This window comes from Ammodytes marinus (assembly GCF_949987685.1).
Source record: "Ammodytes marinus genome assembly, chromosome: 6".
In the NCBI taxonomy this organism is placed as follows: Eukaryota; Metazoa; Chordata; class Actinopteri; order Uranoscopiformes; family Ammodytidae; genus Ammodytes; species Ammodytes marinus.
The window spans coordinates 32,270,825-32,296,778 of NC_137235.1; the positions used below are offsets into that span (position 1 = coordinate 32,270,825).

The 25,954-nt window shown below is 40.6% G+C and overlaps 1 protein-coding gene across 1 annotated transcript; it reads right to left on the minus strand.

Annotated features, from left to right (window-relative positions):
* Positions 1-720: 720 nt before the first annotated feature.
* Positions 721-19,601, minus strand: LOC307251543 (uncharacterized protein). The gene is made up of 4 exons (XM_080028911.1): positions 19,461-19,601; positions 13,574-13,657; positions 10,036-11,174; positions 721-3,097 (listed from the first exon to the last, which is right to left on the minus strand). Exons 2-3 carry the CDS (start codon positions 13,631-13,633, stop codon positions 10,053-10,055), a joined length of 1,182 nt encoding a protein of 393 aa, XP_079885037.1. The 5' UTR covers positions 13,634-13,657; positions 19,461-19,601; the 3' UTR covers positions 721-3,097; positions 10,036-10,052.
* Between the last annotated feature and the right edge of the window lie 6,353 nt (positions 19,602-25,954).

Sequence of the window (25,954 nt, forward strand, 5' to 3'; positions counted from 1 at the left end):
ATATGTTTGAAAATCTTTAAGGATGCATTTCTCGGCATGTTTCCAGAGGGTGTCAAGAAGATCAAATAATGAACAACATACACACCTGTCCTTTTTCTTTTTTTCTCTCTCTTGTTAGTTCGTATATATTGTCTGGTGTTGTTTGTTTGTTTGATTATTGTAAAAAATTAAAATAAATAATAATAATGACTAATGAGAAAAAGGTCTATCTGCACCCTGAGGGAGGGCTCAATCAAAAACATCCATATCAATTCAAATCTTTTTTTGCATGATGTGAAGACTTCAGTTTGTCTTAAGCAACAATAATGTCATGAAATTGCTATAATGACGTCAGTAATCTTATTTTTGATTCCCCAGCAGATGGTCCTTGAACACAATTTAAACATCAGCAGTTATACACATAAAGTCAATTAAATGAAACTTCCACTCTGAATTCAATATCTGATCTAACCCTTACCCTGTAATCACAATAGTTAAATACCAGGTTTTCTGACTGAATATAATGTATAAATAACATGAACATACAATGGCTGGAGATCAAGAGCATTTCATTGACATACATTTATTTTGTCAATCAACTATAATCAATGCAGTTCGTTCTGATGGCTTATAATTAACAGTCATTCATTAATACGTTGACATTTTCTTCTAGACTTCATGAATTCAATCATTGGTGTATATTACACTGCATGTTGTACTTATTTTATTGGTGACTTCATTTTTACATTCTACAAATTATCAAATTTTCGTACTATACACTACAATAGTCATATACATAGTTCAAAGTAGATCATATTTGTGTGCGGATTTTAATGTGATTGACCACTTACAAGCTGGAATTGATAGAAGTGCTCTGGTGGGCAGATATCTATCCAGCGGTGACTGACCTACTGACTATTTCATGTTTATGAACATCAAAAAGAAAGCAAAAGGTATTACTGAAAATGCCAAACTGTAATTTTGTTTGACAGTTTTTGTTGTTTTGAAACATTTCAAACAACTACTTATGCTAACAGCCAGTTTTGGTTAGTACTTACACATGCATTAGCTTCGACCAGTAACACAATCTTCAGGATTATCTAAAGACCTTGCTGCCAACAGTTCTAACAAGGAACAGAATGTTTCACTGAAAATCAAGGACAACCCACAGTGAACTCTGACATGCTGATTAGTTTAAATTTGTTCCACAGACAAAACATATACATTGGGAGGAGGCAGAAGATAGAACAATGACGGATCAATGACAGTACACAAGGTTGAAGAGCATGACAGTTTACAAAGATAACTGCATTGTCAAAGTATATCCATGCCATGGCTGAATTAAACATCATTTAGCTGTAATAATCCAAACCTATTTTTTTTGTAATGTATACTTTGTTTCGGTTTTTTAATTTTGGAAGTTCTGAATGAAATTATAGTTTTGATACTCAAATATAGCAGTAGTGAAATTTCACTACTGCTATATTTGAGTATCAATGTTTTTTAATTATACATATATACTGTATAAAAAAAAACATTGATAAATATACCAATCAAGTATTTGTCATCCATGTATCTCGTTATGCCTTCTATTACGTGTAAAATCATTATTGTCTGTATGAAAATTTCTGTTTTCTTTTACATGTTTGAAATAAATTTGAAACAATCAATCCACAGGACCATGACATGAGATTATGTTCTTATTACTAAACTGTGTGCTTTGCTTCTGCCAGTGCCATTCTTGATACTACCACTAGATGGAGACAAAGTAAGATACTATGCAATTATACATTCAGAGGCATTCATTTGAAGCTAGTAGTTTATAATAAATTCCATTCTATGGTATACTTAACACTTCTTTATGCAAGGAGAACAGAATGATTAAGAACTATAATAATTCAAATTTCATCAAACAACTAAACGTACTTTACAAACATCCCCTACTGTATTTACCTTCAATAACGTATGCTTTAAAAATAAACTTTCTTTATGTTTTAATTTTTTTAAACTTTGAATTACAAAAAAGTTAAAAGGATGGTCAAGTGATAATTCATAATAATTAATAATGGATTGGATTTATATAGCGCTTTTCAAGGCACTCAAAGCGCTTTACAGGGTTCCAGGTTCCATTTGTTCACACACAGTCATACCGGTGGTGGTAAACTACGAGAGTAGCCGCAGCTGCCCTGGGGCAGACTGACAGAAGCGAGGCTGCCATTCAGCACCATCGGCCCCTCCGACCACCACACACAGCAATCATACACATTCACACAAGGCACGCTGAAGGTGGGTGAAGTGTCTTGCCCAAGGACACAACAACCATGACACAGGTGCCCGGGTGGGAATCGAACCGCCAACCCTGGGCTGGGCCGAATTATACGAATACTGAAGTATTTGTTCATTAAGTTAGCATTCAAAGCTCAATTCAGTTAATAGGAATATTCGTTTGTTAAAAAAAATTAAAATAAATAATGTTGCAAAAATAGCTTGAACTGCAATATATTTTGTCAGCAAATAATAATATTCAGATATACAAGTTAAAAAACAATTGTAAAATACAAATTAAACGCTAATTTAAAATGAATTATCAAAGACTTCTGAATCTGAATGAGTTGAATTTTGACCTAGTTTGCCGCTGACCTTTCAAAGCACAACTGGTGAGATACCAGCTGCAGGCTACGTGACGTTACCAGAGACAAACGATAAGCGACACCAAGCACAGTAGGGACAGAGAGATGGAGGAAGAATAGATTAATTGTTCCCCTTAAATCTATAACACAACATAAGCACGATCTCAAAGTTGAAAAGCAAAACTATAAATTAAAGGGGACATATTATGAAAAACCAAACATTGCCGGTGTTTGGGCACACTTTTTAGGTTATTGGGGTCCCTACCAGCACACACAAGCTTCAAAAAGACAAATATGTCAGTTTCTTCTGGGATGCTTATTTCGAAAAAGGGGGGATTTGAAGGTCTGTTCCAAAAAACACCGGCTGATGACGAAATTGGTCGGTTTTCATTAACATAAATACTCCCACGGGAAAGCTCGCCAGAAACTCGGCAGTTGATTGGCAAATCAAGACGCCCCCGTTGGTAACCACACACCTGGAACTGCACCTGCAAATGCAACAACAGAGCAGAAGCAAGCTGCAGTGTTAGCTCATCCTCAAGCTACCATCACACCCCAGCCTCGAAGCAGACCGGGGCTGAATGGATTTACTTAATTTTTTGTTAGGCTATGCCCAGCAAAGGTTGGCAATCTAGTGTGATCTGTCGTTATACTAGAGTGTGGAGGAGATTGTGCCTGGAAGACTGAGAGACACCATCTCTCCTCTGGAAATGTAAGTAGTCCTAAATCTGTCCGTTTATGAGTTCAATGTGTGTAATGTGCTTTAATTGATCCCTCCTATAATAACCAACGCCGATTGAAACGAGATGATGCCGCTTGGTTAACTAGTTAGCGTTAGCGTCCGCTAGCTTAGCTGTTAGCTTTATGCTAACGTTTAGATCTGTGAGTCTGTCCCATAGGGTCTGTCCGTGACAGCCCCCATGTGTGAAAAACAGACGGGGAAACTGTACGGTGTGTTGGAAACACTATCTATGGTTGGAAACTGAATAGTATTTGTTTGTTCTTGACAGTGTGTAGTTATGCAAGCAGTCGTGGTACATGCAGCAGTAGGCCTATTACATCTCCAGTGTTTATGTACACTATAATAGACAGGAATAGCCTACTGTAAGTTGCCTCTGCTGCTGTTTGTTTCCTGTCCATTATATTTCAAAAAGCACACAGTATCACTCAGAACTCTTGAGCAAGGGCTATACTGAATTTATTAAGGCCAGGACACACGAGTGCGACTACCCGAAAATGGAGTTTGCCGATTCAGGCAGCTCCAGTCTTCCCGTCGCGGCCAAAAAAGTGCAAAGAACACACCAAGCCGACTGCTGACTTTCCGTACGCTCTGCGCTTGCGCGGAACGTAATGTCTCCGTAACAGCAGGCGGCACTAATCTGTATTGTGGCCCAAAAAAATACGGAAGCCGGAAATGATGGGACGGCTCTCTAGACCATAAACATAGATAGAAATACGTATTTATATTTATGGACCATAAAGAGCACCATTTTTAGCAGAGAGTGTAGAGCATGGTGTCGAGCAGTCAACAAGGGTTGATGCATGTGAGTACTCACTGAACGAAACAAACAAACACATTAAAACGATGGCAAACTGTTGTTAGCTGTTTGTGCTACCCGCCTCACTTCCAGGCTTCACTGATTCGCTAGCCCTCCACAAATCAAATTGCTCCAACTGAAAGACTGCCCGCCGCCGATTGAACATGTTAAAGAGTAAAGAAAGAAGCATAGAGAGGGCTCTATGGACGTTTTATGGGAAGCTTCGGGCAAATAAGCATGAAGGTAGGAAGTTATCTTATGTTATTCTCGGCAGTGTCTGTGCTTTATTGATTTAGTGGCTGCCTAATTAACAATGTAGGTTCAAAACTCTCAGTATCTCTCAATCTTCCGTCTCCCTTTTGTTTGCTAGCTTAACGTGGCAGTGCAGCGCTGTCTGTTGTGGAAGATAGACAATCTTCATTTAGCCTGCTTGTTTTTTTGTGGTTTTGAGTAGAAAATTTGGCGAAGTTGGCTGAGGGGAGGAGACAGAAGTTACGAGAGACAGAAGTTATGAGAGAGAGAGACCAACTGTAGGCTATACAGCTGTTTATAAACAGGCATACAAGTGTCATTTAAGTTTGCAATTAATTTAGATTAATTAATCACAGAGTCTGTAATTAATTAGATTAATTGTTTTAATCGCTTGACAGCCCTAGTTTGTAGCTTTGCCATAACTACAGATGTATGATGTATATTTCAGCTATGCTACATGATATAACATTGAATGTGTCATGTTTTACAGATATGAGTGACCTGACGGACCACACTATCTGTTCCATCAGAGAACTGTTCACTGGGTGGGACAGGTGGTCTTCTTCTTCAGGGCCCACCAGCAACAACTGGACAATTACATACATGTTATGGCTTTCCTTCTCTTTGATATGTACACTTTATATTTCCATTTCACTGGCTATGAATACACTGCTTTATTTTTAAGTATGGTTTTGGTCTTTTTAAAATGTAATGATACTGTTTTATAAGAAATCTTCAGAGAGATAAAGGGTTGAATTAAAAATCGTATAAGTCAATGCATGTAGATCGGTCAGAAAACTAATCCAACATCCTGACTATGAAAATGTGAGTTTCAAGTAATCCTTTACTACACGAAGCAAACAGTGACAGTTAGCAACACAATACATTTTTTGACAGTAAAACTTTATTATAAATGAGTGATCACAATACAAATGATACATTATCTATTAGATATTGAAAGGGTGTCAGATAATTTGCAGCTCTGACTAATTATTTCTATACTTTTTTTTTTACAAAAGATAATGCCTTTCCAGTGAATCTTGACATGATACATTCCTTTCCTGCCTCGTTAGTGTACATGTTTACATGTTACCTCAGCATGGCTTCACAACCAAAGCTTTTCCACTCCACTGGGTTGTAGATCATTCCCCAGTTTAGCCTGTAGAGACATACATAAAACGTTGCATGTTACAAGTTAGGAGGTTTTTGCATAAATACTTAGCTCATATTCTGTTATTGACTGTGACATATTTAAACTGTATTTACCTGAGGATAATGTCAGGGAAACCAGAAATCTTGATGCAATTTTCACAGTTTTCAGCTCAGACTCCTGCCTGACCAGGTTCAGTTGTAAAGCTTTTGGTTTAGAAGTGGTAAGTGTGCTGACATTTGCTGTAGAAATGAAGCTAAACATGGTAACGTCGATCTCCATGCTGCATTGGCCAAAAATATACAAAACTGACAGCTGGGCGTGTGCCATGCCCATGTAGGTTGGTATAGTAAATGAGCAGGGCGGTGCATGCACGCCCATGTAGATCTGACCAGTCAGAGCAGACTAGGATTTTTGCGAAGGGGGTTAAATGACAATACCAACCTTTTGAGATAGAGAGCAGAAGAGGCTGGAAAAGGCGATGAAGAAATGGGAAATGGTAGAAAACTAATGGGTTTTTTGAACAATAAACCATTAAAACCTTTTCTAGTAGACCTCGGAAATATACATTTAAACCTGAGTTTTTGCATAATATGTCCCCTTTAAAGTCCGCTCTCACTCTCTCTCACTGTCTTTCTTTCTCTGTCTTCATTTCACTGCACTGCTGGTGATTAGATGCAGGTTTGTTTGAAATGTCGAAGTGCTAATCACCTTCTTTATTTTTTTAGTCGGGCCTGCATTTTTTATTTTATTTTTTATTTGTCAACCCGATTTTGGTGGAAAAATAGCATTAACATTGATTATCAATGACGTTAATTTTGGCAGCAAATTCTGATTTAGTCTTAGTCTTAGTCTTTTGAATATCACACCATTTAGTCTTAGTCCTATTCTAGTCATCTGAAATCTTTTAGTCTTAGTCTAGTTTAAGTCTACTAAATATAAGCTAATTTTAGTTGACTAAAGCTACAGCGAACTTAGTCGACTAAGTGTTGTTCTTCATTGAATGGTATTAAGGTTTGAATATGCAATACAGACACAGATGTAATAGTTGTTATACAAAACATGTATTCTATTTCATTCTTAATAATCTCACATACAATCAGTGTACCTGGATAGGGGGAGGGGGGCTTCAAGAAACGGGCCCCGAGATCGTTAAGGCCGCCCCTGGGCAGCAGCAGCATGCAGTTACGTGCTGATAAAATTGAGCAACCGCGCTTTCCTTTAAGCAACACTGCTGCCGCTGTGTGTGTTCGGACTTCTTTTGCATCAAAGCCTTTTTGATAATAAAATGAGAGGTTTTAATTGAACGCTGTCCATGCGTCGGAGATTGTAACTTACTCGGGTGAAAACAGAAACTAACGGAGGGAGGCGGCAGTTTCACAGTTAATTTCCTATATAGTTTCTCAATCAGTTTGGGGACATGGCTCTGTGTATTCAAGCTCGAGACACAGCCTACTACAAACAGATCGCGGAACTTAGCCGTTCCCCTAGACAACGTTAACGGGCAGGATATCCCTGACTATCATTTTGTCCATCAAACCTGCAGAGTTTTTCTGCACGTCGGCTCACTCCACCCGCTCACACTGGCGAGTTCTCCCGTCGATTTTCACAGACAGGGTTGCATTCGCTGCTTTGCACTGATTGGATTTCTTCCCAACTTGTCCCACAGTTCTGATTGGATCTCTTCTCCATTCGTCCCGCCCTAACAGTTTCGTCTCGTTCCTATTCGTAGACTATAGTGTCAGTTATATTCGTCTCAGTCTTCGTCATCATACATGCCTATTTATTTAGTTTTTATTTAGTTTTCGTGCGTGAAAAAGGTTCGTTGACGAATATTTTTCGTCATAGTCTTAGTCTACGAAACTAACACTGCTTTAATATCTACCCTGTTAAGACCACAAGTGTCTCAAACGCTGCTCGCACCAACAGAAAATGCAATTATTATTCTCTGCAGCTGCCTGCAACAGGGGGCAGCTGTTAATAAATGTACAGTTCCCTCCAAAAGTATTGGAACAGTGAGGTCAATTCCTATATTTTTGCTGTAGACTGGAAACATTTGAGTTTGACATGAAAATATAAATATGAGACAATAGATCAACATTTCAGCTTTCATTTCCAGGTATTTACATCTGGATCTGATACACAACTGAGAAGATAGCATTATTTGAAAAGGAACACCACATTTTTAGGTGAGCAAAAGTATTGGAACAGATGGACTTAATATAAATTAAAGTGAATAAAACTTAATGTTATGCTGCAAATCCTTCGCTTGCAATGACTGCATCAAGCCCATGTGACCCATTGATATCACAAAAATGTTGCATTCTTCCTTGTGATGCTTTTCCAGGCTTTCACCGCAGCCTCTTTCAGTTGCTGTTTGTTTTGGGGGGTTACTCTCTTCATACTCCTCTTTAGCAAGTTAAATGCATGCTCTACAGCAGGAGTGTCCAAACTACGGCCCCACTTTTTATTGGCCCACGGCCGATTTAAAAAATATAATGTAATATGGCCCGTTAAAAAAAATATATATATATATATTATATATATATATATATTATATATATATATTATATATATATATATATTATATATATATATATATATATATATATATATATATATACATATATATATATATATATATATACATATATATATATATATATATATATATATATACATATACATATATATACATATACATATATATATATATATATATATATATATATAATATATATATATATTTTTTTTTTTTGCATTTCATAGTTAACCCACTAGTGCAGGAATGTCAAAACTGATTGATTGGCCCGTGGCACATTTTAAAAATATAATGTAATATGGCCCTTTTAATTTTTAAATAATTTAAATGCACACATTATATTACAGAGAAATATGTTCCATAAAAGAAAAAGAGCACCAAGCCCATCCCAGAGGACCCTGCATAATATTTTATTTTAAATTAACATTATTATAGAAAATCCATGTGTCCTTCTCCAATAGCTTCTAATTCATCTGACACAGTGTCTCCATTTTTTCCATAATGGTACTATTATTTTCACCCAGCTGGACATACAAAATTCTTCAGCTTTAGCCTCTTAATTTCCCTCTCAAAGTGCATCAGATTCATGCATTTCACTTTAAAAACATAAAAAAATCTCCCGGGGGGGCATACCCCCGGACCCCCCTCGGGATCCCAGCTGGCTACTATTTTCACCCAGCTGGACATTGGACGCAAAAGCAGAAAACACTGGGTGTATCAATGGCATTTAACAAGAGGGGGAATGTATCTGTTTAGTGTGCAAGTAAATTGTTGCCGTGAAGAAGGATTACAATTTACGAAGACACTATGAAACTAAACATCAGAGCAGCTACATGTCCTGATAATGTGTTATTTTTGCAAAGTGGCCCGGCCCTTCGTAGATTTTTCTGTATGTGGCCCTCAGTGAAAAAAGTTTGGACACCCCTGCTCTATAGGGTTTAAGTCTGGAGATTGACTTGGCCAGTCTACAAACCAAAATGTTTCCGGTCTACAGCAAAAATAAAGGAATTGGCCTTACTGTTCAAATACTTTTGGAGGGCACTGTAGTCTAAATAAAGGTCACTAAACAACACAGTAGGCCTATATATTTAGTGATCAGGCTACAGGCTACTACCTAATCAAACAGCAAATGCCACTGCGGGCCAGCACTGTCTTACAGCACTTGCTCAGGCAAGTCTCCAGGGGCTTCATTTATCAACGCTGCGTACGCACATTAGAGGGCGTACGTCACCCAGTACCCAACCTATGTGTGTGATTTATCAAAAGCAAACTTGACAGGAAGATGTGCGGTCCTCCACCCAAACTCTGATTCATGCGTACGCACAGAAAGTGGAGAAAGGAGTAACGGCGAATAAACAAATTTCTCCACGTATTTTTCCATGGAGTGATACCAAAAAAAATAAAACAAATGAGGGTTTTAAATAGGCTACAAACAGAGATATATGAGTGCAAAATAAAAACACTTTAATTTTATCTGTGTATTTCTTTATGTTTAAGCACGTCGCAACTGTGTTTTGAAATGGGCTGTGAAGTTTATTATTAACCCTCCGCCGCCTGTCACTGCCACAGAAGGTATTCCCCGAATCAGTTTCTCATGAGGGGTCTCAGTGTCCCCCGCTCGGCACAAACACTGCTGTGTGAGGATATACACTTTTTTGCGTCCACTTTTATGTCGTATTGCTTCTTTTTTATTTCATAGATCCGGCTCTTCTTGCTCGGAAAAACGAGTATTCAAAGTCAGTAAAATGGTATTCAGGATAGCCCTAAAGACCAACACCAACAATGTAAAAGTACGTATCAAAAGAACAAATACTTTTGGTGTCGAAGCCTGATATAAATTATGTTAATCCTCTGTTAAATGGAGCCCCATTGTTGTCCAATAATATTAAACCATAATTAAAAAACTGCAAAGCCATTGCACTGGCTGACATCTTCCTTCATTACCTTGCACACACACTCATTTATCCAGTTGGTGTTGGTTGGTCGTCGCTTGTTGGTTCTGTTGGTGAGACTTTCAATTTGACTTCTGTGTCACACCCAGTCAAAGTGTCCTCTTCTACTTCCACACAGCGGTGTTTCTTTAAGGACTGGGAGCGGGTGAACAGTCTCTTACAGTGTGAACACCAGTATGGCTTCTCTCCGGTGTGGACACGCAGGTGGCGGCTGTAGCTGTATGAACTATTGAAACTTTTGCCACACTGGTCACAGCTGTACGGCTGCTCTCCCGTGTGGATGCGAAGGTGGCGCATGTAGTTGCTCAGTCGACCGAAACCTTTCCCGCACTCTTCACACTGGTAAGGCTTCTCTCCGGTGTGGGTGTGCATGTGCTGTTGGTATGTTTTGGAAATGGAGAAACTTTTCTCACACAGTTCACATTGAAAGGGTTTTTCTCCGGTGTGGATACGCATGTGTGATTTGTAATTACCTAACTGAGAGAACCTCCTCCCACACTGGTCACAGCAGTATGGCTTCTCCCCTGTGTGCACACGCATGTGGATCTTATAACTGCTCAGGTCACTGAAACTCTTTTTACATTGGCCACATTCATAAGGTTTCTCTCCGGTGTGGTTGCGTAGATGTAGACTAAAATGTCCCGACTGGGTGAAACTCTTGCCACAGAAGTCACACTGGTAGGGCTTCTCCCCACTGTGGCTCAGTTGGTGTCGCTTGTATGAACTTACAAAACTGAAGCTCTTTGGACACTGGTCACAGCAATATGGCTTCTCTCCGGTGTGGACACGCTTGTGTATCTTGTAAATGCTTAAGTAACTGAAAGTCTTTTCACACTGATCACACTGGTACGGTCCGGTGTGGTCCCGCAGGTGTTTGCTGTATGCGTCTTGGTGGCTGAAGGTCCTGCCACACTGCTCACAGCAGAGTAGAGTTGCCTCACAGTGGGTGTGCAGGTGCAGCTGGTATGCACTGAGTTGGCTGAAGCTGTGCTCACATTGGTCACAGTGGTACAGTTTCTCAGCAGTGTGAATGAGCTCATGTTTTCTTAGGCTACATATTCGACTGAAAGACTTGGGACACTTCTGACACTGATGTGGTGATAAGCTCCCGTCTGGCTCTTCTTGTTTCAACTGAGAGAAAAACAGAAACAAGGACAGTCAGAGTTGACTATATGATCCAATATATGATCCAGGGAACACAACAGCAACGGTTATACAATTCTTCATGATCTTCGATTATTATTACACATTATGCTACGTTATACAGTATGCTGGAGGATCAGCCTCAAGAGGGAATCATGTTTAAAGGCCTCCAACACTGAGTCTGCGTTCCAATCTCCATACTTTCTGCTATTTAGTATGGCAGAAAAAAGGTTAAGGATGTTCCAATTCTAGTGGTCAGATTTAGCATGCGTGCCAACTACATCCGATGGAGATTTTTAGAGTTGAAATCAGCACGCTATTTGGGCGATTCTGACCAACAATCTAGTGCGCACCGGGAGTGACGTCGTATTGACGGAGCCTTTGTATGAAAACAACCAGGGATGGGACGGATATATAAGCAAGAGGCAAGATCAAGGGACGATGGTATGACAAATTAAATTAAAAGTAAAAGTATGCCCCAATTGTAGGGGAGAATGGCCTGAGTTGTGCCGGTAGGGAAGTTGTGCCACCCCTTGTTTCTAGAAAACCATAGAAGAAATTGGAAATGTGACCACATATTTAAGAAAAGCCATCCATTTAACTCATCCTGTAAAGAAGGGAGAAACATGGAATAAGATATAAGCACATTTAAGCTCAAAGTAAAATTTCCATGATCAAGGTTTTTTTGATTATTGTGTCTGAACAATTATAGACACGTTTGAAAACATTTGACACATGTTTTAGTGCTTTAGTATGCTACACTTTGTGTCTATATAGTTAGCACAATGTCAGCCCTAAACTGCTGCATCATGCTTTTTATCGAAAAACTGGGGTCAACTCGCAAGCGCCCGCGGCCGATTCTTGGGTGGACGCGCGGCCACGCGCCAGTACATTGACTTTGTAATCTCGCCGCGCGGCCAGTGCGGTGTGTTCCCAGCTTAATGCCTACAGCATAGATTATTTTTATGGTCAGCTGGAGTATGGAATAGGAAAAAGAAATGATGAGAATCGGAACTAATTAGGAATTAGTTAGTCTGCATCAGTTCAACCTTACAAAGTACGGAGCTCTCAAGTTCAGCAGTCACTGAATCAGGGACGGAAAAAACACATAACTACAAACGTGATTTCTCTGTGGTTGTTTCCTAAGGATGTTATACATTGGCTTACCTCTAAGACATTTGATTGACTATTTTTGTTCACACAACAAAATTAAAGTATTTTGGAACAAATATGCCTTGTTGCACCAGTAACAGTACACAATACTATGTTGATTTGATTTGATTTCCTGTGTGTAAATGGTAAATGGACTCCACTTATATAGCGCTTTTCCCTGCCTCACTACCATTTGGTAGTGGTGCACGCCATGTCTTCTGATTTAACACTGGAAAACTTTTAAGTGTACGCAACTCACTCTACAAGTTTTTCAAGAAACCTACAGTGGCTGCAGTGTACACAGGAGAAAAGTTGAAGAGGTTGCTCGAGCAACGGTGGACAGGCCAGCTGGCCACAGTGACAGTGATCCTGAAATCCTTTGACAAAATTGCCCACTTGCTTCGTGGAATCGAAAGCACCCAAACCAGTGCAGCAGAGGTGCGAATGGAGGCCACAGGGCTTTTGAAGGCCATTACCCAGCCCAGCTTCCTGTTCATTGCCTGCATGACGCATCAAATCACTCCAAGCCAAATCCACAGACCTCTACACTGGGGTCAGACTGGTCCAAAGTGCCTTGGCATGTGTTGAGAAGCTGAGATGCAACACTCAGTTTGAAGCATTTTGGGAAAAATTATCTCAAGACCGACAGACCACAGAACCTCCTGCAGCAGCACCCCCACAGAAACGACCAAGAAATATGAGCCACTTGAGTGACTGTGGTGGACACAGTTGGTCACCGTCAAAAAGAAGCGAAGAGAGGACTGGGTGTAAAAGACTGTATTTCAGTACTCTGGATGCTGTAGTGGGAGAGATGAAAGCTAGATTTAGGGCGCACTCACACTAGGCAAGTTTGCCTGTTCCGTGCTCCAGTACAATTGCCCCTCCCCCTCCCCCGCTGGCCCGTGGTCACACTGCTCCCAAAGGCCGCGGCCTGGGCACGATTGCTCCATCATACATACGGCATCACGTTGTAATACGATACATACAGTACGTTATCACCAAGTGTACTCGCTGCCGGAATTAGTAGAACAACAATGGAGAACAACAGTATTCGCGGATTGCCCCAAACAACTCCGAATTTTTGTGGGTCTTATCCAGCTGCGACCATGGCTGCGACTGAATACTGTGGCCGGCCCAAACTTCTAGCAAACTCTCCACTTCGCGATCGCAACGGAACCCACTCGTGAAACTCTACCTTTAAAATACTAGATAAAGTAATATCTATGTGGCTTCACCTCCTCTGGAGCATTCTTCTCACTGGCTTCTTGTTGATGTTTAACGTCCTCCATTTGCATTTCTTCCCATCAACACGTCCAGCTCTGAAATCAGCAAATAAAGACAGACTGCTCAGAACAACAACAACAATTAAAACAGCAATAATAGCAAAGCTACAAGTGGCTATGGGTACAGAGTCAGAGTTTAATACTGATCATTAATCCTAAACCCAACATAGACATATTACATACTCAGTTTCCAGTTTCTAATGTACACCTAGCTTAAACTAATGAAGTGTGGTAAAAACCGTCCCGCAAATAAATGTTCAATTTCTGTTGAAACTGTTGTTGATTCAACAAGTCAGTCATTCTGGAGAATAACGATTGTGATGCTGTTGAATTGTTCTGTTTCTGTTCCCTTGTCCAGCATAGGAAAATAGGCAGAACACTGGTAGTAAATACCATTTTAACCCAGTGAAAGAAAATATCTCCATGGCTTGCTTTTGAGAACAATGTTATACCGAAGTACTGTGGCACAGTTCATACCATTTACAATTTAAAACTGTTTAATGTGTACAATGTTTCTCACACTAATGGCGCTTTTCCACTGCGTGGTATCAGCTCAACTCGACTCAACTCGCATTTTTGGCGTTTCCACTGCAAAATCATGGTACCTGGTAGTGGCTGTTTTTTTGGTATCGCCTCGCTCTAGGTTCCAAGCGAGCTGAGCCGATGCAAAACTGTGGCGTCAGCCGGACGACTGCCGGCCACTGATTGGCCAGAGACTACCAGCTTCATTCTGTTGTTTATACTCCCAAACTCTCTGGGACTTTTCAAGTGTATTTTGTCTTGCCGCGTGCAGCCTTCTCTGGCTCTCTTTCATTTGATTTGCATGACATATCCGAAAAAACTTCATGAAATGTCCATATATTCGCTAAACTCACCCAGTTGTGTTGGTTGTTGGGGATGATACTTTAAACATACGGTACACGACACAAGAGGAAACATGTAGGGCAGCTAGCAGATAGCAGTTAGCCAGCTGGGACAGAAATGATAGCGAGCGATTACATTACAAGCCTCAGACTGCACCGATTATCTAAATAAAATATTCAGGCAGAGACACGGCTTGCATTTGCAAACATGTATTCTGAAACAAGCACAAAACAGTGAACTTTATGATGCCCATGTTCAAGGGCGTAGGAACCGGGGGGGACGTGTCCCCTCCAATATTGGAGACAGGCGCATTTGTCCCCCCCAAAAATTATACCGCAATGAGAAAAATATTTGATTTTGAAAATGCTTTTATTTTGAAAGCGCAACACAGCTTCTTGTCACCGGCCTCCTAAATGTGTTTGTTTTGCCCCGAACCGAGCCTTTAAGGTAGCGCGCAGGGTTGGGAGTTTAGGCATTCAGGCGGGAGTGCATTCACCGTCGGAGGTGAATGTAACTTACTCGGCGGAAAACAGAAACTAACGGAGGGGAGCGGCTCACTGTAGAGTCCCTTTAGTCGCGCTGTCAGTTTTCCGTCAGGGCTCTGTGTATCCGGGCTCGAGACATACAAACAGATCGCGGAACATTCACTAACGAAACAGTTAGTGGCTGAGCGACGAATGTGGACTATACTGTGTAGGCTACTGGTGCAAATTCCACAACTCATTACTTGTGTTACAGTTTAGTACAATATGTATTCATTTATATTTGGCTCCTCCACCAGTCCAGGCAGGACAGGATAGTTAAGTTTCAGTTTCGTTTTTCATCTCCGTGTCGGACAGCTGTTTGCTCAGCTGATGGGCTCGAGCCTCACGGAGCAGACAGCGCGAGTCAGTCTAAAGTCAGCGATGATCACTCTCACAAATCAAAAAGCTAAATTATAAAATAAAGCTATCTATTCTTCCCTCTATCTGTCTGTATAGGGCCTATATTTCTCTCTCCACTGCACACTTAGTCACTACCACTAGTTTTAAGGAAGCAGAAAGAGGATTATACCCTCATTTTGCACTTTATTATTTTTAAATATTAGAAGATTGCAGGCAAGTAAAATACCACCAGCCACTACATTCTCAATGATAGAGACGAATAATTACCTTTTTTTCTTACAGTTTAAATCAAATATTTGAACAATACAGGAGAATAAATATTTGAAAGCAATACAGAATGCATGATATTACTGCATTGTATTGTATTCTATTTTTGTCACCAGGAACCTAAATGTTGTCAATTAACCTACTTTACATATATTTGGTGCATACAAATTCACCAGAATGCAGGAAATTAAGTGTTGAATGCTCAAAAATGTATGGGGGAACACCCCCAGACCCCCACATTAAAATGTGTCCCAAACCAAGGTTTAATCACAACCTACACCCTTGAAATTCATGAATAGTTTTGTTGTATTTGTATCTATAGGCCTTTGTATATTTTTATCACATTATTTTAAATTAAAGTCTTAGGTCCTGCTTATCAATTGCTCATAATAACCAGTAGGCCTACTTCTGTGTTGGACATTACTGAACCTCTTCCCATTTATAGCACCCAATGTCCCTGTCTAGTTCCATGTCCCCAAAAAATCAAATAAAGGACCCCCCCCTGATTTACCGAGTCGTCTCTAGAGGGGTCGGGTGTTTGTCACCTTTTTCACCTCTTATGAGTTTGCATGTCTGGTTTAAGCATTAAGCAAGAACTGTAAATACATTGTGAAAATCATTTTCTGCGTTGTGGCATTTTGTGTAATATTCATTTCTATACAAAAATGTCAAAATCTGTAAGTAAAGACAAAAAAAGGCAAAGTTGCAACACCAATAATCCCATCTATCTGACTAGTAATTAGTGCATATTCTCCTCTCAAAGTGCACTAGATCAATGCATTCAAATGTAAAGGGACGACCCCCCTAGGACGTTCAGGGACCACGCCACCGCTGCTGGAAAAAATCCTGCGGTAAACACTGTTGCATATCATATATACTGATTGTTGTTTGTTTTTTTACATTGGATTTTTTTCTTGTTATTTTACTACTTTTGTCTGGAAAATTCCTTAATATCAGTGTTTCTGCATAAGTGGATTTTCAATTCATAGATATGGTGATATTTCATCAAGTTCTGAGGTGTCTTTGTGAAGGGATTCAACAGGTGTTATGCAAATTATTCTGTATATTTGATCTATTTATTATTTTCAAAGCAAATTTGAAAATGTCATATTTTTGCTTTCCATGGAAGGTGGCAGATGGTTGTTATACTGATGTGGAAAGCTTCTGGTAGTAGTGCTATCATGGTAACCTCCCCCCCCCCCCCCCCCAGCTGTGCCAAAAAGCAGGCGCAGAGATCTTGCAAGGGCAAAAATTTTCCGCTCGCACGCTCAGCGCGCGCTCGCTTGTATCCCCCCAATGTTAAACTCGTTCCTACGCCCCTGCCCATGTTTACGTGCATAGGGATGTACGTGTTGCATCCCTACAGCTGACTGAGTGGCCGAGTCACACATCTTGACACCAATCCTCCCTTTTAATGGCCCGTCGCAATATTCTTCTACTATTTTTAGCGAACAGATACAAGGGGGGGTATTTCTTAAACATTTTCCATCCGTATTTTTGGCGGTTGGTTCAGTTTATAGTACAACAACTGGTCGTAATTTCTGCTTTGCTACTTGGCTCCGGAGTCGGCTTTCTGCCACTTTGTATGACAAACCCGCACATGTTCAGGAGGTACTATTTGCAGTGGAAAACGACCCATGCTGCTACCAAAACCTAAGGGGCACTTTACACGGCCACGCAAAACGGTGCATACGCAGAAAAATTTCTGCGGTTGCACTATATCATTTACAGGAAAACAGCAAACGCAAACGCAAACGCAGGCATGAACCGCAGATTTTTGAGATCACCTCCGAGGGAGGATTTTTTGGAAAACTTAACGGTTTTGGTTTCCTGTAAACACCGAAACCATTTCCCCTAATAACGCTGACGTCACGGCTCCACCCTCACACATGCGCATTGCGTTTGGATATAAATAGGCATGCGCCGTCTTTGTAGGTCCACGTGCGCCAGTTGGAAAACAACAACAACAATGGCGGATCACCGAGCTGTATTCGTTGTGCTCATGGACGTTGTGCTGTTGCTGATGCATTTGTTATCGTGCCACCAATCGCTCCTACAAGCAAATAGGGAAAGAGTTGTGCTCTGCCTGTTTTTCTAGCTAAATAAACGTGTGTCACTTCTTTATGCCAGGGACACGGCTCTACATTAAAAAAACACTATCAGCGTGCAGCGGTTAAGTTAGGCTACTGTTCAACAAAAGGAGCATTAAGGCTACGGCTTCACAGTAAAAGCATTTCACTGGCTAAACATTCATAGCATTTCGCTGGACACACGTGAGTTGACTTTTATTTTGAAGTACGCCTAACAGGAAAATATCCGCTCACGAAGCCCCTTCACTATCAGCAAGTCTGCTGTTTTTCCGAGTTCAATGCGGTGAAATAAGAGGACAGAAAGCTTGTCTTTTACAATATTTGTAACCCCAAGCTTACACCAACCGCTTTATGAACGTTAGTGGCATTAATTTTCGGTTACAGTAAGGTTTTATGCATCAAATTGTACCGGAAGAGCTATCTACTAGGCTGTGTCACCGCTGACTATTGGCTTGGCATGGCTGCTACTTCAGCGATTTCGGCCCGTTTCCTCTGAAAACTTTGTGTACGGGTGAAGATGTCAGATAAATTGTGTCTGAACGGGTTTTTTTTTTTTAAACCAAAAACGGGAAAACTCACGTTTTCACCGTGTAAAGTGCCCCTAAGTTGAGTGGACTAGAGCTACATGTGCGGTGGAAAAGCGCCATAGGCTACTACAGCCTGATTTCCCACAGTAGAGTTACAATATTGTAAAGTTGCCATGAGAAAGACATACCTGCTGATTCAGATATTAATAGCAATCCACAGCATTCTTGTTGATGATGTTTTTAAGGTTCAGGGAACTTCAGGCATTAAAAATGTCAATAATTAAAAAAATAAAATAAACTAAAATAAAGATTTTGTGTCAGCGCTCTCAAAATGTCAATAAGTAGCAGACATGAAAAAGTGTCCAGGGTTTTCACATACTTTTTTATCAATGAAACACTCGGTATGGATATTATAAATCAACCTTGACAATTCAACAATATCCAATCAGGAGAGATAGAAAATAGAATGGAGAATTCATACATTCATGTAGCCCTAGCCTAGGCCCTAACTGTGTGGAGAAAGCCCTGCTGTGTTTATTGTTTATTGTTTGTTGGATCCCCATTAGTTGTCACCATTGTGACAACTATTCTTCCTGGGGTCCCTAAAAAGCAAAACAATTCCTATACAGTTTTCCCAAAATAGGAATCACATACACAAAAAAAAATCTGAAACAAGCAATTACATTTTTCTCATAAAAAAGAAGAAACTGTGCACTGTGTGCACTGTCAGTGTGATCTCTGCTTTTTTAAATAAGATGTTTCAATCCAACAAACTGTTAATGCTTTGACTCACAGAGTAACGTGCCCGTGTCAGCCTCATCCACCTCATCAAGTGGCCTGTGTTTACATTCGGGGGCTGATTCACGATCTGGAATTCGTGCTCACCCATGTACACAGCATGCCATGATCCAACTATTGTTCACGTTACTTAGTTCTTCAAATATAACATAATACTTATAAGGGTTAATAGGAAGTACTGTATGCACGTAACTTTCGTATTGTTCCAAAGAACAGCAAGGCTCAGACTGCTGAGACTTTACTGCCTTGCGTCACACATTCAAGCTAACAGGCTAACAGAAGTTAGCAGTGGGGAGCGAGCCCAAACATTTACACGGTTACACTGCCTGCAGCTTTTTAACCATTGACAGCACGTCAATAACCCGACCTAACGCAGCCACAGATAAACCAACAATACAGAGGAGAATACCTTTAGTACTCCCTTAGTCTCTCCCTCGCTCCATGGTAGCCTTCATGTCTGTGCAGCAACATGACACGCTGAGCGGTGCGTAGTGTCGTCCTCCTCGGCTCTTGGGTTAAGGACTGTATGAGCCAAAATGTCTAGTTCTTCTGGGTTCAAAATAGGTCCGTGTACTATCATGTGCTACACGGATATCTTCCGTCCAATGTGCTGTGGCACCAGAGCCGGCCCAAGCCTTCATGGGGCCCTAAGCGGAATATGATTAGGGGGCCCCTCTCTGATGATAGCGCTGCCAAAATTATTGAGAAGAAGGGGGAGGAAGAAAACATTTGAAAAGGAGGAAAAAATAAAAATTGAGGGAAAATGAAGTGAGTTATTATTAATTATTCTATAGGCCTACCTCAGAATGTGGGCTACACAAATGTCATTTTTGTCAAATCACTTAACAATTCATACGAATAAGACATTAACTCATTGGGCCTCATTTATCAACCTTGCGTATACCAGAAAAGTGGGTGTACGCACATTTCCACGCAAGCTTTGGCATTTATCAATTTGGACGTCAATTTGGACTCAAATCCCACGCCAGCTCTCACCTTGTGTACGCACGTTTGTGAACAGCATGGACTTGCAGTGTTGGCTGTGCCTGGTAGCCGATAACTTTGTTGGACAATTATAATACTAATGCAGTGTTTGCTCGGACCGAGATAAACATATTAATCACTTAAAAATGTGCAGCTTATGGTATGCAACTGACTAGAGCGCTGATTCAATAGTGCACACACCGGTCACTTTGGAGCGCTGCATGGGACTGCGTAAGGGCAGATGTCTCCTACTTGGAGCAGCTGGGGGGACTGCAGCATCGAGGGCTGATTCATTCATCTCTTCTAAACTGTTAGCCTAAGTATTAAATATGTAGGCTATGCAAGTTGTAGCCTACGCTGCTCTTTATGATAAAAATACACGGCACAACGTTCAGCTTAACATTTTATTTATTTGACGCAGTTTAACATTTGATTTATTTGACCGGTTTGTGCAGCTGACGGCTGACCACTCGTGCCAAGCGCATCTGTCATACAGTAAACGCTAAATGTGTTATTTTTAGTTTTCAAAACGCTTTAGAGTAAGTAGTGCTATCTGAAAGGGCCAATACATTCTAATCATTCAAACCTCTGCAGACGCATATTTATGTCATGGGGGAAAAACAAGACAGGCGTTAAGGTTTAATATTTTCCATTATCGGAGAGTTGGTGCATCTGTTTCTCCTCCACCACTTGCCCACATCTCTAGCTAGTGTTGCATTTCAGAGCAGCAACACGCTTTTTTAGTTGCGATTTTTAAGTCAGACCACCTTTTCTTCACCTATGTAAAGAAATTGCGACATAAAATTGTATATGCTATTTTATATCATTTGATCGATAACACTGATGTAAACCTAAGATACACCAATCACCTGGAGATCGTTTGTCAACACAATGGAGTTGCACAACTTTATGGAGTTGACAATTTACTTTTCCAGCAAGATTTGGCACCTGTCCACAGTGCCAGAAACCACTAGTAACTGGTTAGCTGACCATATTATTACTGTAGTTGAAAGGCCAGACAACTTTCCTGTCCTGAACAACATGGAGAATCTATGGAGTATTGTCAAGAGGCAGATGAGACACACCAGACCCAACAATACAGACGAGCTGAAAGGCTGCGATCTGAGCATCCTGGCCTTCCATAACACCTCAGCAGTGCCACAAACTGATCGTCACCATGCCATGCAGCATAAATGCAATAAGTCATGCAAAATAAGATCCCAGACCAAGTATATAGTAGATTAATGATAACAGTTATCAAATGTGTGACATTTCTATATAATAAATACTTTTTTGATTGGCCTTTGAATATAAGATGCTGGATTTTCGATTTTCATGAGCTGTAAGCCGGAAAAGTTAAAAGTAAAAAAAAAATTGCCTGAAATACTGTAGGGGAGAACGGGGTAATGTGAGACACTTTTTACATTTGCTCTCCTCTTAGCGAGCTAAAATTATTTATCAGTCAAATTTACACATTTCCCATTAATCCAGGATGTTTCCTAGAAAAGGGCATTAGCAGAATTTATTCATGACAAAGGGCAGTGAAAATATGATTGTTTTAAAAAAAGTTGTCTTGTGTCTCAGTTTACCCCAGCTGTGGGGTAAACTGAGACAGACCAGAGAAATCAAGGGGGTAAACTGATCCACTTACTTTTTCCACTCTGAAACTACCATAACAACAAATGTTGTAGTTACAATCCTGACAGCTAGCTTGAACACCAAATATTCTAAAACTAATGTCGGACGAGTAACAGAATCATGGGGAATCATCTAAATACTTGAAAGTAACTCTGATCAAATACACCATATAATTCATATTCAATAATTAACATTCAAATGACAGATAGAACCAGTTAGATTAAAACACAGTCTGGGGGTCAGAACACAGGACCCTTAGAGCCAGCTAGTGTCTGGGGGTCAGAGCAAAGAACAATCAAAACCAGCAAGAACAGCCTGGGACTCAGAACACAGGAATAGACCCAGCTGTCATTTTCCATCTTTTGAGTCTTTGATTAATATTTTTCTGCATTTGTTTTATTGGGATCATTCATTGAATAAAGACATATTACTTAGAGTCTATTGGTGTTAAAGGTCGCTCTCCTGGGGCCGTATTACAGAAACTTCCTAACTCACAATTTCTATCTTAACTGTATGGTTACCATGGTAATTAGAGTTAGGACCTGATTTAGGAAAATAGCCATTACAGATGAACAGTTCCTAAGTCAATGTTCCTATCTTAAGTCAAGATAGGAAAAGTGTATTACAGAAGCATCTTAACTGACAAAATCTTAAATAAAGCCTCCTAACTTTAGGATAACTGTTTCCGTTTTCTAACCATAAAATAGCCTACATGTAGCCTACAAGTGATCAGTGATGGCTGCAATTATTTTATATGTTAATTTAGAGAGAGAGATCAACCGCAACCAGCGGTTTGTATGTTGAGCGGCTGCTTAGTAACCCGGACGATGTTTTGCGGTTTGAGGACAAAATACTAATCAACCGGTATCGATTGCCTCGGGCAATGATACTCCAGCTAGCCGAGCAGCTGCGACCAGCGTTGGAGAGGCCAACGAGGCGACACGGGGCTCTCCCAGTTGTGCTGCAGGTGACAAATGAACTACGGCTGTTTGCCAAGGGGGACTTCCAGACTGAGGTTGCTGACTTGGCTAAAATTTCCCAGCCGGCAATTTCAAGGAATTTAACAGAGGTGGCAACAGCAATAAGCCGATTGGCCCCTCAATATATTGTTTTTCCGAAGGCGGAGGAAATCATGCATATCAAATCAGCATTTTATCGGGAGTGCCGGATGCCGGGTGTGATCGGGCTCGTAGACGGGTCGCTGTTTCCAATCAAAGCCCCTAATGGGCAGGTAGAGGCAGCATACGTGTGTCGTAAAGGCTATCATGCAATCAACATAGGCAATAGGCGACCACCGGATGGTTATCCGTCATCTGGTAGCGCGGTGGCCGGGCTCGACTCACGATTTGTTTATCTTCAACACAGGGTAGTAGAAGTGTTTCAAGACGAACCTTAATGAGACTAGACAGTAACTTTATCATCATTACCATACTGCAGCGTTACCCAGTGGGTCTATAGGATAATAGGCTACAATAAAGTTAGATTAGATTATGTTAGACCCTCTACTCACTTACTATTATTAGGCCCAATAATATTATTATGTTCATTATTATTCTTTATCGTTAGGCTTACGTTGCCAAGGATTAGATTTTATATTTGATACTCTAATTCAGATATGCCAGCTTCACACGCAATAAAAAACAACATTCTGAATTTAATGTGAAATTATCTTATTTTAGCAGTTTTGTATCTCTGCAGTGACATCAATACTTATCTGGAGGAATCAGATCAGAGTGGCTGGCTTCTTGGTGATTCTGGCTATCCCCTAAAGCCATACCTCATGACTCCAGTAGGGAATGAGCGCTCTCCAGCAGACATGCGGTAAAAAAGACAGATTTAAAAAAAAAAATATTTCTTAGATTCCAAACAAAATAACACAAGTATTGTGGTTAGTCGGTTATCTAAGTATTATCCAATAGGTATAACCGAGCTCACAAGAAATGTCGATCGAGGCAGGAGCGTCTGTTTGGAGTTTGGAAGAGCAGGTAGCCTAAAGGTCTAGATATTCGGGAAACATTTAGTAATATAAAAAGTCAATGTTGATGAACTGACAATACCTCTAAACAGTGCATGAACCTAATGTCTAAAATATTTTTAATCAGATGGAGATGCCATGACACCAGTGGAGGCTATACCTCCAATATTCCCCAGAGAAAGTGGTGTTGTTCATAAAAGCCACAGCAGTGCTTCACAACATCTGTAGATTGGCTAATCTTCCAGACCCTGAGATTGACGCAGCAGAACCAGCAGGCCATGCTGTTGAACAGGAGCCGCAGGGACTTGTTGCTGGGGTGAACACTAGGAATCAATAGATTCATGATTTCTTTGAAAGACCTGGCCAAGATAATTAGCCAAAAATCAAAACGAAAATAATAATGAGTAATGATAGTATAAAAGTTCAAAAGTATATAGTTGAATAATACCATTTAAGAGTGTAATATAAATTAATTGATAGGACTAATACACAGGTGAAATATTCAATGCACATTTAATTATATTTTATAGCTTATTATAATACTAATGATAACAATTGGACATGCGCATGCGCATCCGCATGCGCACGCAGCGACCAACAGCAGGAGTTGTGCGTTTACTTGTCTGTCTTTTGGTAGTTTTTTACCGACTTATGTGCGTTCTATGTACTTTGCCTGTGGACGATAATTGCATTGTTGATCCATAACTCGGATGAGTTCAGCAGAACTGCAAGATTGATCCCCAGCGGGGCTTGTTTTGAGCCTGGGACTGGGAGTGGAAGCCGGCTAACTATCCTAGCTCCGCTAAGCTAGGTGCTAGGATAACAGTAGGAGTATTTCTAGCTGACGCAGCTAGCCTTTTCGGCTACGAACGCCAGCGGCTATGCCCCCCAAGGTGGACTACGGTGAACTGAAGAAAGTAATCGATGCTCTGAGAGATGAGGTAGCTGCTGTGCAGGAGGGGCAGATCGAGATTCACAGACTGCTCGAGAAGTTGACCGCCATCGACACAGAGAACAAGAAAAGAGATGAGAAAATCAGAGAGCTGGACGACAGGATGACGGATCTGGAGCAATATTCTCAGATCAATGATGTTATCATCTCTGGGCTTCGCATCCGACCCCGGTCATTCGCACGAGCGGTGGCCACTGACGGCGGTTCCCTGACAGAGCCAGATGAGGAAGATGTGGCTTCTGCGGAGCAACAGGTGGTGGCCTTTCTACAGGCTAATGACATCCACCTCGACTGCAACCACATAGAGCAGCGGTTTTCAAACTGTGGGGCGGGCGCGGGGTTATGGCAGGGGGGGCGCGGATGAATATGTAAAAAAAAAAGAAAAACTAAAAAAAAAAAATGTTTTTTTTTTTTTTTTTTTAGTTTTTCTTTTTTTATACTAAGATCACGGCATAGCTGGACACAAGTTCTTCTGCTTCGTTCCCCTCACTGCATTTAAATGCATTCAGTAAATTACAGAGAAATAGGTCTCGTTAAAGAAAAAGAGCACCAAGCACCCAACCCAGAGGACCCTGCATACATTTTGTTTATTTTAAATTAATATTTTTATGGAAAATCCATGTGTCCTTCTTCAATAGCTTCTAATTCATCAGACCCAGTGTCTCCAAATTATTTGTTCACACAAAATTCCTCATATTTAGCCTCTTAATTGTCCTCTCAAAGTGCACCAGATTCATGCATTTCACTTTAAAAAGGTGAAAAAAAATCTCCCGGGGGGACATACCCCCGGACTCCCATAGGAGGGTCTGGTTCTCCACTGGCTACTATTCTCCTCCAGCAGGACATTGGAGGCACTAGTGAAAAAACACTGGGTGTGTGAATGACATTTAACTAGTCAATAATTTGGGCAAGTCTGTCTGCCTATCTTTCTCACTCCGATGCACACTCAGTCAGTAGTATCCATGCTTAAAGGAAGCAGGATTAAAACACTGGATTAAGATGTTAAAATGTATTAAATGTGTTTAAAAACGCACAAAAATGTTTAGAATGTTTCAAAAACATGTTTAAATTTGTAAAATAATAATTTTTTTTTGGGGGGGGGGGCTCCGCTGAAATTTGTTCTCTGAGGGGGGGCTCACTCTCTCACACTTTGAAAACCCCTGACATAGAGGCTTGTCACCCGCTGCCCATGAGAAAGCGCAAAACGGAGCGCAGCAAGGATAACAGATATCAGCGACACGACTCCCCGAGAGTTATCCTGAGATTCACTAACAGAAAGCACAAAATCGCACTGCTGAAGGAGTGGAAGAAGCTGAAGGGGACGGATGTTTACATAAACGAGCACCTGGTCAAA